The 18,387-nt window shown below is 44.4% G+C and overlaps 1 protein-coding gene across 3 annotated transcripts in view; it reads left to right on the forward strand.

The window, feature by feature from the left end:
* The window catches only part of RECQL5 (RecQ like helicase 5), a 103,870-nt gene extending 86,114 nt beyond the window's left edge, over window positions 1-17,756 (forward strand). The window contains exons 10-19 of one of the 3 annotated variants that reach the window (XM_030208260.1): window positions 1,087-1,123; window positions 3,298-3,356; window positions 3,672-3,745; window positions 6,407-6,500; window positions 7,118-7,261; window positions 7,450-8,096; window positions 9,190-9,265; window positions 12,094-12,348; window positions 14,281-14,353; window positions 16,007-17,756. In XM_030208260.1, coding sequence (XP_030064120.1) covers window positions 1,087-1,123; window positions 3,298-3,356; window positions 3,672-3,745; window positions 6,407-6,500; window positions 7,118-7,261; window positions 7,450-8,096; window positions 9,190-9,265; window positions 12,094-12,348; window positions 14,281-14,353; window positions 16,007-16,107 — 1,560 coding nt within the window. In that variant the 3' untranslated portion in view covers window positions 16,108-17,756. Of the gene's footprint in view, window positions 1-1,086; window positions 1,124-3,297; window positions 3,357-3,671; window positions 3,746-6,406; window positions 6,501-7,117; window positions 7,262-7,449; window positions 8,097-9,189; window positions 9,266-12,093; window positions 12,349-14,280; window positions 14,354-16,006 lie in introns of those variants that run through there. The other 2 variants (XM_030208258.1, XM_030208259.1) reach the window with 2 other exon arrangements.
* The last annotated feature ends 631 nt before the right edge of the window (window positions 17,757-18,387 follow it).

Here is an 18,387-nt window from a genome sequence, read left to right on the forward strand (position 1 = left end):
GTTGCACTTAGCTTTTAAGCCGGGCACTCTTCAATATCTGTTCAACGGGAACCCGTTTCGCCCAAAACCTGGCTTCATCGGGAACGGAGTGCTTTAAATGTGTTAAATGAAAGCGTACATTCGAGGCGCCATTTTTTGAAATGCTGTACGCTTTCATTTAACACATTTAAAGCACTCCGTTCCCGATGAAGCCAGGTTTTGGGCGAAACAGGTTTCCGTTGAACAGATATTGAAGAGTGCCCGGCTTAAAAGCTAAGTGCAACAGTTAACGTTGGATTGTTGAACGAACAGATATTGAAGAGTGCCCGGCTTAAAAGCTAAGTGCAACAGTTAATGTTGGATTGTTGAACAATAATTGAAAAAAGGAAAAGAAGTGAAAAAATACATTTATAAAAAGAATTCAAAAAATATATTTTACAAGCCGTATTAAAGGCTATAAAATTGCAAATTTACCTGAAATGAAGTTTTTTGCCCAATGATAGAACCGTGGCGTGTGTTATAAGAATAATATAACTGCATACTAAACCCTGGGTATTTTACCCACGGTTTCTGAGGGCTTTTTCTTCATTTTTTGTAAGCACATATTTTGCTACTAGAGCCTTATTCTTTGTATAAGCTTGCCAGGTGCCCTTGGCCTGGATTGGCTGCTGTCGTGGACAGGATGCTGGGGTCGATGGACCCTTGGTCTTTTCCCAGTGTGGCATTACTTATGTCCTTATGTAGTTTGTTCGTGTATTTCCTCCTCCTTCACAACGATATGAGAAGATTTGGTTTGTGTCCATGAGAGTATCCCATATCAATGTGTTGTGTAGTGGATGTTACACTTTTTATAGTTAATGTTAATGGAATATTTAAGGATCTATGCTAGAGGGCAGGAGAATATGTATTGTGAAAAGGGAACACTCTTCCTGTGCTACTTCCTAGAACAATAGGCCTGTTTTTGCTTTCTAGCATAGGACATAATCTTTGAAATAACTTGGTTCCATGACACCAAATAAATAGACGTGAAACAGATGAGACAATATTATGAAAATTAGAACCAAACTAATCAGCATTTGAATACGTGCCTTTTGTTTTCATCTGCAGGGCAGACAACTGGAAAAAGAAGATTTTATCCCACCAGGTATGTAGCGGGTTTCAGAGCTTCTCTATGGGGAGAGAGGATTGCTAGTGGTTAGTGAACGATGCTGAGGTGTTGCCCAGTCTGCTGTGATGGGTTGGGCCATAAAACCAAGAAAAAATTAGTTTCTGAAAGTTAGGGAAATTATTCGTGAAGTATAACAAGATCCCAAGCTTCACATAAATAGAAAAAGACCCACAAAAGTTGTTTCAATTTAGATGAAGTAAAATAGCCTATATAATAATTTGTACCTCCAACGTTCCATGACTGGCTGGCTGTCTGGGTTTTGTAACATCTCCTGACGTCAGCCAGCCTCCAGCGTTCCATTCCCTCTCACTGTCCTGCCCTCGCGTCAAAACGTAATGACGTCAGAGGAGGGCAGAACAGTGAGAGGGAAGGGAACGCTGGAGACGAGCTGACGTCAGGAAGGATGTTACGAACGGAACGTTACGGAAGCCAGCCAGCCAGAGAACATTCAGGTACAAATTGCTGGATATGGAGGGGAGGAGGAGAGAATCGCGGAACATCGAGGGGAGGGCAGAGGACAATCGATGGACATGGATGGGATGGGAAGAGAGGACAGAATTGCGGGACATGGATGAGAGGGCAGGGAAGAGGAGAATCGCAGGACATGGAGGATGGGATGGTAGGGGAGGGTAGGGAAGAATCGCTGGACATGAAGGGGAGGGCAGGGGAGAGAGAAAAAAAAACACACGATAGCCTTCCTACTAGGGCCCATTTCATTGTTGACGAAACGGGCATGGTTCCACTAGTTTTCTAATATTATACATGAAACATTGTTAAAGAAAATAGCTTATTTTCAGAAGTAAATTGTCATGTTTACCTAATATGAACAGGCCCGAAACTAATTAATCTTAATCTAAGTATATTTTTCATTAACATTTTTTGCTTAGAAATTTAGAAAATATTTCTTGTTTCTCCAAATAGAAAATTATGTTTCTATTCATTTGGGTCTTTTCCTATTTCCTGTAACTTTTCAGGTGCTATCGTTTTCTTAGTTTTGATGATTATGTTAATTGCATTATCCGCTCATATTTGTTAAGTGAGCCCTACCACAGTACGATGCATTGGAGAAGGATCAGCACCTGTTGCCCTGGGCTGTCCTGTTCAGCATTTGCCTTCCTCTGAGCTATCAACTCTCTGCATTCTCAGTGCACACAAGTGATTCTGGTGACTCTGAATTCTGATGCTTGCCATTTAATCAGAAATTAGCCTAAAATCCTTTGCAGTGGTTTGGGGAAAAGGTTGGAGCAGTGGGAAGGAATTCTTTCTTAGGTTAATGATTGAGTTGGTAGAATGGGAATAGCAGAGGCAGTGTGGGTGAGAATAAGTTAGGTTCTCTTTTACTAAAGCTTAGCGTGCACTAATGGATATTAGCGCACAATGGGGAGTCCTTTTATAAAGGCGCGCTAGCGTTTCTAGCGTGCGCTTAAAAAAAAGCACACGCTAAATGCTAGAGACAGCCATAGGAATATATGGGTGTCTCTAGCGTTTAGCGCATGCTAAAACTTAGTGCGCACGCTAGTGCACCTTTGTAAAAGATCCCCTAAATGCTGCATGTCCTATTTTATACCTACGGGTCAGGTGGCACTTAACTAATGTCTGTTTACCAGGGGCATAGCCAGACAACAAATTTTGGGTGGGCCTAGGCAAAAGTGGGTGGGCATCAAGTGTTCTCCCCTTCACCCACCACCAAAACAAATCTCAGCTAGTGGGAAAACGCTTCTTTGGAAAGACCACCTTAGTAGTCTGCAGCAGGCATGCGCTGAAAACTGAGCATGCGCAGGTGCCGTTATTGTGGAGAGTGGCGTTTTCATTACCACCAGGGGGAAGTGTTCAGCTGGCGGAGCTTGGGATCCCCACCAGCTACCGCTAAACGTGTGCTACTGTTGGGTGGGCCTGAGCCTTAATTGGGTGGGCCCCAGCCCACCCAGGCCCACCTGTGGCTACACCACTGCTGTTTACACACCATAAGCTTTAGTAAAAGGGCTCCTTAATGAGCTGGAAGGGGAGAAATGGAGGTATATATGAAGGAAATGAGGAGAGGTTGCAGAGGACAAAAGAGACAGGAAGGAATGAATGGTATTAGGGTGAGAAAAGCAAAATGAAGGAGGATGGGAGAAGTTGATATCTAAAATTCTTCTTTCTCTTGTCAGACCCATTCTGTTCTTTGAAGGATGCGTCCAGCCAGAAAATTCCCAAACTAACTGTGAAGGTAAAAAAAGTGAACTCGAGACTGCTACAATTCTGATTAATGCCTTAAAGTTTCTCTTGTCTGTTTTCTGATTCCTCTCTTTGCTTAAGGAAAGGTGAACGAGGGGAGCAAAGGTGTGTGATAGATTCTTCTGTTACCTGTGGGTTTGTATATTTAAGCATGGAAAACAAATCTAAACTTTTATTCTTTTTGGGGTCCATGAGGTGGGTTTCTGTGGGATGCCTTCTCAAGCATTCTGCCCTTCCTCTTGAAGAAAAAAGGAATTCAAAGATCAGGACAGACATTAAGGATAATGCTCTTCCTGCTCTATTCTAGGCGCGGGAGCACTGCCTGAAAATGCTGGAGGAAGCGCTGAGCAGCAATCTGCAGAAGGATGTGTCAGACAGCAGGTACACAACAGTGGCGAAGGCATGGACTCAGCATGTCTAGCCAACTCCAGCAACTGAGATCAAGACAAAACACTAGACTTGCCATTATCGGCCTGTGTTTTTGTCTATGAAAAACAGATTCCTGGATGGAGAGCTTGGTTTTCTTTCTTTAGCATTTTTTCCAGAAATTAAATTGATTTTGAGCATCAAAGGATTGTAAAATAGCACTTTAGCAGAAGGGTAGACCTCCCTCTGGGTGTGCAGTGCTAAAATGTTGCTTTCCTTAGCATTAAAGATTAGCACTCAGCTGGAAAGCTTTGATAGTTCATGCTTGGTTTTTTAGCTAGGAGGTTGCTTGTGCTTATGGAACTCAGCAAGAATTAAAGGGTGGCCAGAAGTGTGGTGTCTAGAACAAAACAATGACACATTTTCATACATTACTCTTGTGCACGCAATGAATAGCACTATATTCTACAAACGGTTTGCTTAGTTAAGTAGATAGACTGCTTTAGAATTGTCTATTCCTAGTCCTCAATACTGTGCATGAGTTAAAGTAGGGAAATTGCAAGTGAAGCACCACTGAGACTAATTGAGTGGTGACCAAAGAAATGAGACATGTACTGTGGCCCTGGTGAGTTTTCCCAGTGCAAATGTAAAACACTCTTTGTACCTAAACACAGGATAGAATAGGCTGCAGGCAAAGCCCATCCAGTCCGCTCAGTTTGCTTCCTTTTCACAATGCCACTATTCACAGTTAACTCTAGCTTTCCAGCACCAATCTCTAAAATAGGTCAAATGTTTGATGAATGAAATACCACCCAACATGTTATGAAGTGTAGCATTTTCCCCATTTCTCCACTAGAGGACAGTGTTCTCATAGTTTTAACAGTTCTGTTCTATCGCCCTTTTGAGCTTTAGTAAACTCTCTTCCCTTTTGTAACTGCAAGAACAGACTCGGGGGCCGATGTAATGACTGGGGAATTAGGCCAGTATGCTGATGTTCAGTGCCCAGTTCATTATGCATGTGTAAAAAAAAAAAAATATATATATATATAACGCACCTCCAACATTCTAATGAAGCCTCCATAAGTCCAAACATTCTAAATCTGTGGTGGTGTAGATCAAAGTTTGCCCATGAGTGTTTGCCCTGCCCTCGCGTCCTGCAGGCAGACGTCAGAGGGAGACAGCCAGCCAGCCAACACACTCTCACACAGACAGCCTCACTGTATGTCACACACACACTCGCACATTCACTCTGTCTCTCTCTCACACACAGTCACTATCACACACACTCTCTCAAACGTACACACTATGATGAACACCTTGCTAGCACCCGTTTCATGGGTCTCAGAAACGGGCCTTTTTTACTAGTGTATATAAATATATATAGTACCCAATTCAATAAATAAATCATTTGCAAACACAGAAGAGGGTACCAGATGCCAAGGAAGCATGCGAACTTCGGGCATGCATTAGTGTCAGCATCACTGTTGTATGCAGAGATTGTACCAGGACCTAGAGGAGCATTCACATGGCTGAGTGCATCTGGAATGCTCATGTATATTCTGCACATTAAGGTATCCTCTAAATACCTGCAGTTCAACACATTACTCATCATTTCACAGCCACACCTTTAACCTTGCACTCCCAGTTCCTCATCCTCCTGCTGCCTTTTTTTTTTTTTTAACCATAATCCTTAGTAAAAACAAGAAAAAGGGTGCAGGACCTTCATTTTTACAGGAAAGAGAAGAAAAGGCATGAAATCCCCTCTAACCCTAGCTGCAGAACAACGATTTACTCCTCCTCAGACCTCATGTTAAAGCCCTGTTTTTAGAAAAACCCTGTGCTCAGCCTTTATGGTTTTTGTACACGTCTTTGCATCTAGGTTTAATAACTAATACTGAAGGTAGAGAGGATGGGAATTACAGACTTTAAAACAAAGACTGGAGTGCGTTTCCAACTCACTTGGACTCCCTTTTGGAATACGCTGACTCCAACTGCCAGGAGTAGACTGTTTAAACTTCTAGATATTGCCCTGTACCCTGCGTTATTATGTTCATTTGATGCCATAGCAAGGGAAACAAGGGGGTGGGGGTGGGATGGGAGGGAAGGTTAAGTCCTATTTGTTGGGGTAGAAGTACTATGTGTTAGTTTAGCCACATGGGGGGAAAATATCAGACGTTCATACGTGATGATGTTAACTTTTCTTCTTCCTTAAGTTTTGAATAAAAATGATTGACACATAATAACTAATACTGACATTATGATGGACGTTACGTGAGCTTTGTGCTAATGTCTAAGTGAGTCTTTGTGCACAGTTTGCCTTTGCACAAAACTACTTAGAGCATAGAATGGCCACAGAAGATTGTGTGGAAAACCTTCCACGCTGTATTATATCGGCCCCTTAGCCTCTGCTCTTCTTACTGGGATCCAGAGGCCTCATCCAGTTGTGAGGATGACGTGCATCATTAGCACTTATGCAGTGAGGATTGCGAAAACCAAAGCACCATAATAAACTGACATCCAGAAGGGAATTTTGCTAAATGAAGTCTGCCAGCCATGGGCATGCATTATGTTTCTGGAGAAGTGGGAGAATCGATCTGTTACTGAGACCTAGTAGAACAGCCCCATGATACCCCAAGAGTTCTCCAATAAAAAAAGAAACTCTGTCCCTTTCAACAGCATTGATATTGGCGCATGTGCCGTGGAGATGGAGCATGAGGCTTTCAGAACCAGTAAGATGTCCAACCTGTATAAGGCAGCTGTGCTGAAGAAGGTAGGGGGGCACTGGTTTGGACAGCAGGGGATTATGGGCCGCACGGTGTGGGTTTGGGGCTTAATGCAGCTTCCCTGCCCCCTTACACTACATTTCCCTCCTATATATGGTATGTTAGGCAGGTGTGCTGTACAGAAGGACTTGGGAGATCTTTGCCAGTGCTGGTTGCATTCAGCTTTAATGAAAAGGTTTAGTTAAATGAAAGAGGTAGTTTCACTCAGTACATCCCTAAACACACAAATGTTTGACCATCGATGGCGTGCTCTATTTGTTTTAATTCATTGGTTTTATTATAGAAGAGCAAATTAAATGCTCTGGTTTAATTTGGAGCTCAGAACCATCAATAACGGTAGAAAAGACAGCCAAAAACTTAAGAGGCTCGATTTCAGTAGAATCAGGCCACGGAGTAAAATGGAAGATTCTGGCTTCCCTCTTTCATTTGATTTTATAACATCCCTTGCCTTGGTTCAGTTCAAAGCTTAAAGGAGGAAAAGTCCTTCAAAAGATATCCTGCATTGTCTTCTGCTTCTGTGGTGTATGCTAGGGCCGAGGTGGGCTCTTAAGTTTCCTTTTACATCAGATGTGAATATTGTTCTTTTCTTCTCTTGCCTTCCCAGATGGCAGAGATCAACAAAGCCTCCAAGGATGGCATGGTGTATCCAGTTCTGGGATCAGAGGCTAGTAAGACCCCAACGACAAAAGAGGAACCACCTGCCATGAATGTAGATAAAGACTTTATCTCTGCATCCCAACTCTATTCGGTTAGTGCTGAGTGGAAGACCGGCCTGCTTTGGAGAGAGCACTGGATTACACTAGTCATTCTTCAAAATATTGAAAGCAGATCTGTTGTGCTTACTGAGCGTAAACAAAAATTGTAGCCTGCTTAATAATGTCTTAATTTGTTTCTGCTGTGAATTCTCCTAAACTTTTTTTTTCCCCCCCTTTGCAGTTTAAACCCAAGCGGATAGGTGCTGGATCTCGAGGGGTTTGTGGACAGTTTCAGACTGCTTCTGAACTGTTGAAGAAACCTCATGCGGGAAAGAAAGACCAGCCAAACCCTGATGTGGTTCAAGAGGAGAGCAGCACAAATAAAAGGGGAAAAGAAGCTCAGCCGGGTGACAACTTGTCCTTTGGAAAAAGAAATGGGAGCACAGAAGTTGCACAGGAGAGTGTTGCAGGGGCGAGATCTTACCAGGGTGACAAGGAAACAGAGCTAGAGAAAAAAACTTCAGAGTGCGACAGCCCCAACAAGAAAACCAAACCCACAAAGAAGCAGCTGCAGCTAGCCAAAGCGGCTCGGAAGAACTCACAGAATATTTCCAAATTCTTACAGTCTCAGACTACTGCCTTAGGAGGGCCTCAGGCTGAGGAAGAGGAGAATCATATTGTGAACAAGGTATCTCTGACTCCCCCTTTCAGGGCACAGCCTGCGAAACAAGACTTTCCAGAAAGGGAGGCTTCAGGACGCAATGAGGAGGCTTTAATGAAGAGAATGGAGAACATTTTACCTGAGAAGTCTCGGGAAACCGTTACAAAACCCACACAGAGGTATTTGAATATTCTTGCTCCAGATAAGGGTGAGATGACACCACCAAGGTAAGAGTTGAGAAGTGGGGATGGGGGAATGTTAGTCAGTTTTATGATTTGCAAAAGCTTGATGGGACAAGTTACTGTAAATCAGTGATATCAACTTCCAGTCCTCCACAGTCATGAAGGGTTTGGGGTTTTAGACTATTCCTAATGAATATGCATGAAGTAGATGAATGCATAGTGCTTCCATTGTATGCAAATCTCTCATATGCATATTTGTTAGGGGTATCTGAAAACTCAGCCTGTTGGACGATTATTGGCTAATCTCATTGCCACAAATTCACTTTGTCTTTTGCTAGATAAATTTAGGGGTTGATACTCAAAACAATTTAAAGAGGGCTCCTGCCTGGTTTAATCACATTGAGCGGGTCAGGAGCAGATGCTCGGTGGCAGTTAACCGGTCACTGCTGCTGAATATTGGCTCTGACTGCCGCAGCGGGGTAATCTGGGTGGAACTGGGAGTTTGTGGTCACTGGCGATATTCAGTGTCGTTGCCCGCATAGATAACTGCATAAATGAGAGTCCTAAAAACCCAGTAGGCTATGTGGGTACAGATCTGAGTATCAGCCATATCCGGATTAAGAGACCTGAATATTCAATGCTGGTGCCCGGGTAGGGCCCAGTCCTGAATATCCGGGTCTACTTTAGCTGGCAGAAGTCAACTTTTTTTATTTTATTTTTTTTAAAATGTGGACCACCATCAATTAGATTATACGGTCTGTGCCAGGGCTGGTGGTTGGGAGGCGGGGATAGTGCTGGGTAGACTTATACGGTCTGTGCCAGAGCCGGTGGTGGGAGGCGGGGCTGGTGGTTGGGAGGCGGGGATAGTACTGGGCGGACTTATACGGTCTGTGCCCTGAAAAAGACAGGTACAAATCAAGGTAAGGTATACACAAAAAACTAGCATATATGAGTTTATCTTGTTGGGCAGACTGGATGGACCGTACAGGTCTTTTTCTGCCGTCATCTACTATGTTACTATGTAGATTAGACCCAAACATTTTGTCCTTTCCATGTGTATCCTTATTAATTTCTTGCCAGTGTGTTAATAGAAAGAATGCTTTAACAATATGAATAAATGGCTCTTTTTTTCCTGCAGCACTAAGGCTGTTGTGGAATCTGGAATCAGCAATGTAAGGGACTGCATACAAGGGAAGAGAGAAGGACCAGATGAGGTAAGACAGTGAGGGAACCTGGGAATGTCACTATCTGCTTTTGTGCTCCATTGCTGATAGAAGACATAGGTTCTACTTCCACATATGCCATTCTGGGTCGCTGGGATTTTCTCTATACAGCAGCAGAGGAAGATGGAGAAAGTCTCTGAGGTACTGTGGTTTTAAAAAAAAAATCAAACTGACCATGTGCTGCTTTCTTCACCTATCAGTCTGTGGTGTTTGTGGGCAGAGGAAGCATACAATTAGCTTTTTAAAAAATGTCTCTTTATTTTCAAGAACAAAGGCAAAGCACAAATATGTTTTTGTATTAAGACAGAAAAACGGCCCCTTCTTCTAGTTAAGTCACCTGGATATTTATTTGCTGTTGTGATCAGAGAAGCTGCTGAGAGGACCCTAGAAGGGATGATGTCTTCTCGTCCCCACCTGCCACTAGCCTATCAAAATCCCAGAGTCTAAAAGCCACTCTGATTAGATTTATTCCCTCATTTTTGGCAGACCGGAAGGTGCAACAGACCCTTAGAGTAGCTCAGGAGCCCCTCACAACTGTTTCTAGGTTTTCAGTTTCTAGAAATGGTTGGAAGTGGCCCCTGACTGCAGTTGCAGCTGAGAACTGTTTGCCCAGTTTTGAAGTCACAGTACTGTCCATGTAGCCTACCTTGGGTTTTATTGTACATCGACAACTGGGAGTGCTGAATTCTGAGTGGTTTCTACGTGTGGGTTTCATGATAAAGCTGAAAAGATGATTTAGTACTGGTCTTTCCATCTGTCCTGGTGATGTTTCAAGTTGGTTTTCAGGATACCCACAGTGAATATTAATCAGATAATTTTATCGCAAAAGAACAGTTCAAGGAATAACACAAAAATATGACAGATACACAGTGGTTTCTTCAGTGCATCTATCTAATTCAAGAATTAAACCACCGAGGACACCTAAGATTCAAAGGTTAAGTGCCCATCAACAACAATCCCTAAAATATTTAGAGTAGACTCCAAAGGATAAGAAATACAGTCAGTGCTAAAATTGCTATGTAAGTCAGCTAACAATTGGGGAGGGCCCCCAAGGTAATGCTTAACCTGTAGATAGGGGAACACATCCCTGGACAGTAGACCATAACTCTGTTAGTAGGTGTCTTGCCCAGAGGGCTTACTATCTAAATTTTTTTTGGAGACAAAGGAAGGTAAAGTGACTTTGTCCAAGATCACAAGGAGCATTGATGGAAGAAGCGGACATTGAGCCTTGGCCTCCCTGGTTCTCAGTCCACTGTTCTAATAGAAAATGAAATGAATGACGGCAGATGAAGACCCGAACTGTCCATCTAGTCTGCCCAACAAGATAAACTCATTTTACATAGTATGTAATACTTTATATCCGAGTTTGATTTGTCCCTGCCTTTCTCAGGGCATAGACCGTAGAAGTCTGCCCTGCACCGGTTTTATTCTCCAAATACCGGCGTCGCCACCCAATGTCTGCTAAGATTCCATAGATCCGTTCCTTCTAAACAGGATTCCTTTGTGTTTATCCTACGCATGTTTGAATTCCATTACCGTTTTCATCTCCACCACCTCCCGCGGGAGGGCATTCCACGTATCCACCACCCTCTCCGTGAAAAAATACTTCCTGACATTACTGCTGAGTCTGCCTCCCTGCAACCTCAATTCATGTCCTCTATTTCTACCACCTTCCTGTCTCCGGAAAAGGTTCGTATGCGGATTAATACCTATGCCTCCATCTCGTGCATATTCTTTGCAGATATCCTGAAACCTGGCTGGGTGTAAGGTCTACTACTACTACTACTACTATTTAGCATTTCTATAGCGCTACAAGGCGTACACAGCGCTGCACAAACATGGAAGAAAGACAGTCCCTGCTCAAAGAGCTTACAATCTAATAGACAAAAAAAAAAAAATAAAGTAAGCAAATCAAATCAATTAATGTGAACGGGAAGGAAGAGAGGAGGGTAGGTGGAAGCGAGTGGTTACAAGTGGTTACGAGTCAAAAGCAATGTAAGGTGTAAGGTCTCTAGGAAGGCTTTGGGGAAACCCTGCTCTTCCAATCCTCATGAATTTTCTCCTATCCTGCCAGTAGGAGAAATTGGAGTATTACTGAGCACAGAGTAGCTTCTCACAGAAGGATGTATAAACTGTACCAAGAGAAAAGATTTCATTTCTTTCCCTTCATCTCTGTAATTAGCATCTAATGACCTTATCAGTGAAAGATCATGCAAGTTTGAAGGGCCCCATTAGGGGAACTGGTTCCATTCCTTGGAGACACAATATTTCCAAAAAGCAGTTATTTGTCTTAAACTAAACTCGGTATTCTATCTTTCCCATTTTCATGTAGACAACTCATCTATTATACTCTGACGACCAGTACTGATGGGCACTGATTCTTGAGGAGGATGTAATATATCAGCAGTGCCCCTAGAGGGGGCTTCACTATCTTTGATTCCAGCAGTTCTGGATCATTAGGGGAGCCCCTGAATTTCAGCAGCTTAGCATTTGCTTGCCAGAAATCAAAACATAACTATTCAGGAAGGAAAAATAATGAGTATTTTCCCCCCATCAGTTGCTGTCCCGCCCCACCTTCTCTGTAGTAATTTAATCCTTAGGTGAAAGTATAGAATTCTAAGATATTAATTCAGAACACAGATACATCCTGATGAAAAAACATTGTTTGGTGTCCCAAGAGCCAGTGGCATTGCAGCGGTCGCATACCAGGGCTGAAGGAATGAAGTGACCTCTGCTTCCTAGACACGAATATTAGGTCACCAATTATATGACATATGTTCCTGGGGATTCAGAGCGGGATTCTCTTGCTTTCTTTGCAGGAGATGGATAGTTCAGCGGCAAAGAGGCAGCGAAAGGAGGAAAAATCTTCCACTGAATCGCAGCCAGAGGGCAAAGATGGGGACAACATGGTCAAAAAGAAAGTGACTTTTGACCCCTGCTTATCCCAGGAAGATAAAGTGAAAACGACCAAATCGATCCCGCTATTACCCAAAGTGATAACTCTTAAACAGATAGCAGATATTGTAGTCAAATATTTGACTCCTTTCTTCAAGGAGGGCAAGTTTGCTTCAAAGGTACGTACCCAACTTTCTATTTCTAGCACAGCTGAAAACATGACCTTGGCTCTTCTTTGTAAGATTACTCTGGATCTTGTACATTTTAAATGCATAACGGGAAGGATGTGGCATGTAGATGAATTTTAAATGAACTGCATTTAAAACGAGCATACAAAGATCTTGTTTTATTTTTACACTAGATGGACTTTAAATGTAATAAATAAATGCATTTACTAGGAAGCTTCATTTTAATGCAGTGTAGGGAGGGGTATGGCATGCAGAAGAAGTTAAAATTAGTATCCACAAGGATCTTTTTTCTTTTTTTTTTTTTTTAACTAGGCAGACTTTAAATTTAACAATCAAATACATTTACTAGGAAGCTTTTGCTGTGTATTAGAATTGACTCCCATGCTGTGACATCATATTGTTTTGTCATACAGTAAGTGTCCTGTTATTGCAAGCTTGCTGCAGGCTGGAATCACTGCTGATATTAAAAGGTCTAGAGGGGGGGGGGATAACTAGGATGGATGAATAGGTTTAACTCTCATCTGGCTACAGAATGTAGGCCCGTAGCTTTGACATGGTCTGGGTTAATCAGACATGGCTTAACTGAGGGTCGTTCTGTTCCATTCTTCGCAGCAGACTGTGTGTTTCATATTTCATAGCTTCATCCACCTTGTCTTCTTAGAGATGGCTTCTTTTAATTCCACATAAAAATTCTAGAGAAGCTAAAGAAAAGATACCCAGACTTCCAGCAGAACACGGAGGAATTATTTTCATGTTAGAATACGTGATCTGGCTGACCCAGTGGCTGAGCAAAAGACACCTGGGTGGCGTCTTCCGTAGCAGAGATGGGGATGCTGCAAATGCAGTGGGCAAGGGAGGCAGTCGGCCATCAATAAGAGTGACCCCTGGTGGCTGGATTTAGAGCCTGTGATGCAGGGCTCTGGAAAGAGCCCTAGCGCATAGCTTCCAGGAGGGACCGTGGCTGCAGCGAGCAGACTAGAAAGTGTAGAAGGGCACACCTGTCCGAATAGGGGAAAAATGGAGCCAGAAGCAGAAGGGGAAGAGAGGAATAACTGGGCCAAGAAAGGAAAACCTGCACTGAAAACAGAGTCCTGCTCCTGCTATCGGACTGGATGGACGAGGCGAGCTATTGTGTAAAGGGTGGGGCACCAGCATAGGAGCAGCGGAACACCATTTTGGTTGGAGGAGCCAAACAAACCAATCTCAAGCCCTGCCCCATGTTCTTTTGTTGCTGTGCTGGGCAAAATATTGGTGGGGCCATAACCACTGTGACCCATCCTATTCCACTTCCTACATGGCAGCAAGAGCTCTCTGAAGCTGTGTTCTAGCCAGTAGCCTGTGGTCACATTACTGAAAGAAGACCCCAGCCATCTGCACCATCTAAAATGGGGGACCCCACTGTGATGCTGGTTGACTCAGGGACGGGCATCATCAGAGGCTACTGACAAGGGAACGAGGAATATCAAAGGAACAAAAGAACAAAAACATTTTCTTTAATTTTAGAGAGGGGGGAGGGGGGAATCCAAAAGTGAGATGCAAAGGAATAAGATGAAAAACAGAACAACTTCATAGGAAGGCAAATGCTGTCCTTTTAATCCCAAAAGAGAGAATGAATTTAGAAAAGAGATTTTTTTTGTGTGTGATAGGTTCTGTTTGGAACAGCACAAGTAAACAACAAAAACGGACAATGTCCAGAAAGACCAAACTCAAATCACAGATGTAAAAAAGCCCAATTCGTTTAATAAATGAATTGGGCTTTTTTTTTACATCTGTGATTTGAGTTTGGTCTTTCTGGACATCGTCCGTTTTTGTTGTTTTCTTGTGTTTTTTACGGGAGATTTGGACTCTTTGTTGTGGTTGGAACAGCACAAGTTGCAGAGTTATTGTTTTTTTCTCTCTCTCTCTCTCTCTTTCACTCTGCAGGATCTATTTAAAGGTTTTGCTAGGCATCTGTCTCACTTCCTGGCTACTGAGAAGCAATCCACTCAAAAGAATGGTAAGTTCCTTTCTGTTGGAGACAGAAGGTGAAGCAGAGAAAGGTAGGGCAGGCAACACTTTCGCTCATCTCCTTGGATCTAGATGATGTAAGAATGATCATGTAGATGGATGCTCTTTATGCAAGTCAGGATTTTTTTTGAGGCTGTGAGTAGAAACATAGATTGATAGTTCAGCTGTGATGTTGCTTTCCTCGCCTTATATCGGCTGACGAGTTTGTGCCACAGGGCTCTAATGGGCAGATGATCAAAAGTCCTGCGCTGTTCCAAACAGCGCCCTAAAAATAGCGTCGGGACAGCGCAGGGCTTTTCTGCATCAATGATCAAAGATAATGCATGCAAATCTAAGCAGCGCTATTATCTTTGATTATCATGTTTAAAGTGTGGGAGAATTGTGCCGAGCATGCACTCAGCACAATCCTCCCGCACTTGTTTGACAGGTCTGGGCTGTCAAAAGCCTGCCCCGAGGCCCGAACAACGAGGCCCCCCTCCAAACCCCCAGAAAACGTCGTGGCCGCCGCCGGCCAAACCCTCTCCCCCCCCCCCCCCCCCCCACGGGGGGGGGGGGGGGCTGGAGGATCGGTGGGTCTCCAGCCCCCGAAACCCCCCAGAAATCGTTGATTAGCTGCCTCCGGCCAAAGGATCTCTCACTGTGATCCATTGACGAGGGGGGGGGGGGGGGGTGGATTCCCTGGTGGTCCGTGGTGTGCTGTTGTTGGAGGAGGGACGCAGCCTGCCTGCCTCCCTCCCTCCTCTTCCAGTCAGTCGACGCCCAGCCCCGCCCATTGCATCCTGGGATCACTCCCTTACATGGTCTGTAGCCCCGCCCAGTGCATCCCAGGATGCAGTGGGCGGTGCTGGGCGCCGCCATTTTGGGCGTCGACTGACTGGAAGAGGAGGGAGGCAGGCAGGCTGCGTCCCTCCAACAAAAGGTAGGGGGGCCGGGAGGGGGGCCGGCACGACACCACAGCACACCACGGACCACCAGGGAATCTAAGGACAACGCTGGGGGGAGGATTTGGGGTGGGCTGGAGGTCCACCGGACCTCCAGCCCCCACCCCCCCTCGTCGATGGATCACAGTGAGAGATCCTTTGGCCGGAGGCGGCCAATCAACGATTTCTGGTGGTTTCGGGGGCTGGAGACCCACCGGATCTCCAGCCCGCCGTGAACATGGGCAGGGGGAACTGGAGGTCCACCGGACCTCCAGCCCCCCCCCCGTTTGCGTTTGCCTTGGGGGGGAAGGGGGGCCTGCCAGCATGCAACTGCATGCTGGACAGGGCTCACCATTCCTCCCCAATGATCCGCAAAATCTAACGCCAGCTCGGAGCTGGCGTTGATTTTGCTGCGGCCAGCGACCCAATCTTTGGCGCGCTGGTCGCTGATCATTGGGGATGAATGCGTTAAGCGCCAATTAGCATGCATTTGCAAGCTAATTGCGCTAGAAGCCCTGTTTAGCATGCATTTGCATGCTACTTGTGCTGAGAGCCCTCGAGTGTGCTGTTTCAGGCGCTCGAGGGCTCTGATCATGGGTCGGCTGCAAACTCTGGCGCTAGTATGGCGTTAACAGCCTCTAGCGCCAGAGTTTGCTTTTGATCATGAGGGCCTAATTGCTGTACTGATCAATGAAAAAACAGGATTCTCCTTCTCTCCCCAGTGAAAGAAGAAGCACGGAGACTGATCAAAGAATTTTTCAAGACACGGGTAAAATGTGAAAGTGAGAAGGACTGGCAGGAATTGCTTCATTGTGACAGATGACAGCCTCGTTCATGCCGTGCTTCCGAGTCAAGGACCAAGCAGAATCGATCCACAGGAACCTGGCAAGGACATGGAGGGCACCTTGCTTTAGTTGGGCCTGCTTTGTCTTTTATTCTTAGCTTTGGTTTTAGGAGTTAGTCATTCCCTCTGTGCCTGTTTCTTTAAAGGGCCGCTGGTGATTCTGCAGGAATTTGTTTTAGACATGGTCCTGCAAAGGAGAGGGAAAAGGCAGGGGCAGTGGTGAGATGTGGGAAGGGAGTGCATAAATAGTTCATCCTCCAGAAGTGAAGAGGAGAGGAAAGGAGAGAGAGAGAGGCCCCCCCCCTTAAATTTTCTAGAGGGACCTGTAAGAAATTTGGGGCCTTGGCTGTCTGCTCTGGGGTTAACTGTGAAAGACAAGTCTGCAATATTTAATTCTAGTAATATTTCGTTTAGTAAGTTTTAATTTAAAGAAAGATGTTTGATTTCAGTATTAGTTTTGCTGCTTTTCAGTCTGAATAAAACATATACTTAATGCACTATGGGACTATGGCAGCCTGTGGAGGTTGATGACCAGACTTCAGGCAGTGGCCCATGTATTTGGTGACCTTTTATCCTAAGGGTGGTGAGGGCAGCGGCTTATGCAAGTCTATTCAGTGCTCCTTTCAGATGCTGCATTTATGTACCGGTAGTAGCAACCTCCAGTGGGTTGCCAGCAGCTCCCACAAATTGGCAACCCATTTTCTCCTACTATTGGACCTCTTCAAGACTGCCTTAATTTAGTTTCTAAATGACTTTTTGATCACAAACTAGTTCGAAATAAACAGAAAGTGGTAGCCTGTTGGTTCACAGGTGGTCATCCAAGTCTTGCTTTAAACCTCTTTGGTACTGATATCCAGCCTGTGGACTCCTTCTATTACTTAGTCATTAACCTTGATTTCCAACTTTCTTTTTCTGCACAAATATCTCATTTATGTAAGGTTGGTTTTTTACATCTTTCAGCAATTGTATTCAGTCAGATTGTATTTTGACCACGATACCTTCCATTCCCTCATTTTCTCTCTATTGATCACAGACTAGATTATTGTAATATAGTCTGTCTAGTTTGTCCTTGTACACACCTAAAAAAAAAAAAAATACAGTCTCTTCAAAACATAGCCATTAGACTTCTCTGTCATGTCTGACGATATGATCTTGTTTCCCCTTTACTCCAGAGGCACTAATGGCTCCCAGTTGCACAGCGTATAATGTTCAAAACTCTTATATACTTACTTTTAAGTCACTTAGGATAGGCTTTCCTCTTTATTTTTCATCTCTCACGATCTCGTATTCCCCAGCTTGTTCACTTTGCTCTATAAATGACCACCTAGTTTTGCCAGGTCCAAAATGGACCCAACTGCAACAACCAGATATCGCACTTTCTTCTTTGCTGCCCCTTCCCATCTGAGCTGAACCGTCTCTTTAAAGAATGTAAATCCCCCTTAAAACATTTGACTCCACCTAGGCTGGTTGCAATCTCTTGTCCCTGTGTTTTTGTCCTCCCCCCCCCCCCCCCCCCACACTTTTCTTACTTTCTTCCCTTACCCTAACCTTATCTCCCTACTCTAGTTCTGTCTCCTACTTCTTCCGAACAATTGTTTTGCTTTTTTTTTTTTTATCTATTACTATAGGCAGTGGCGTTCCTGGCCTGGATGGCACCCGGGGCGGAGCGCCGATGCACACCCCCCCCCCCCCCCGGGTGCATGCCGCTGGGGGGGGTGCCGCGGTGCGCACCTGCTCCTCCGAGTTCGCTAAACTTCGTTCGTTCGCTGCAGCTCCCTCTGCCCCGGAACAGGAAGTAACCTGTTTCGGGGCAGAGGGAGCTGCAGCGAACGAACGAAGTTTAGCGAACTCAGAGGAGCAGGCGTGCACCCGGGGAGGACCGCCCCCCCCCCCCCCCCCCTGCCTTGGTACACCACTGACTATAGGACAATAAAGAATAAACTTTGTCCAGAAAATAAGTGTACATCCCAAACCATAATATTTGAATACAGCATCTAAAGAGGAAATGATCCTATATACTATCGGCCCCCAATAATAGAGAAAGGAGATCCCAGAAAAGAGGAGCAATTACTTCACTTCTGTTTTGCTCTTTTTTTTTTTTTTTTAAGGCCTAGATGGTTCTGTTGGAATAGAATTGCTCTTTTCTTTCCATTTTTGTAGTTCTTTTTCTCACTATTTAGTAACTTTACTTTGCTAATGTGCAGATCAAGCCAGTGTAGCAAATGTGAATAAACTATCCAGAAAATGTAGAGTTGCCAC

The sequence above is a fragment of the Microcaecilia unicolor genome, chromosome 6, assembly GCF_901765095.1.
Source record: "Microcaecilia unicolor chromosome 6, aMicUni1.1, whole genome shotgun sequence".
NCBI lineage: Eukaryota > Metazoa > Chordata > Amphibia > Gymnophiona > Siphonopidae > Microcaecilia > Microcaecilia unicolor.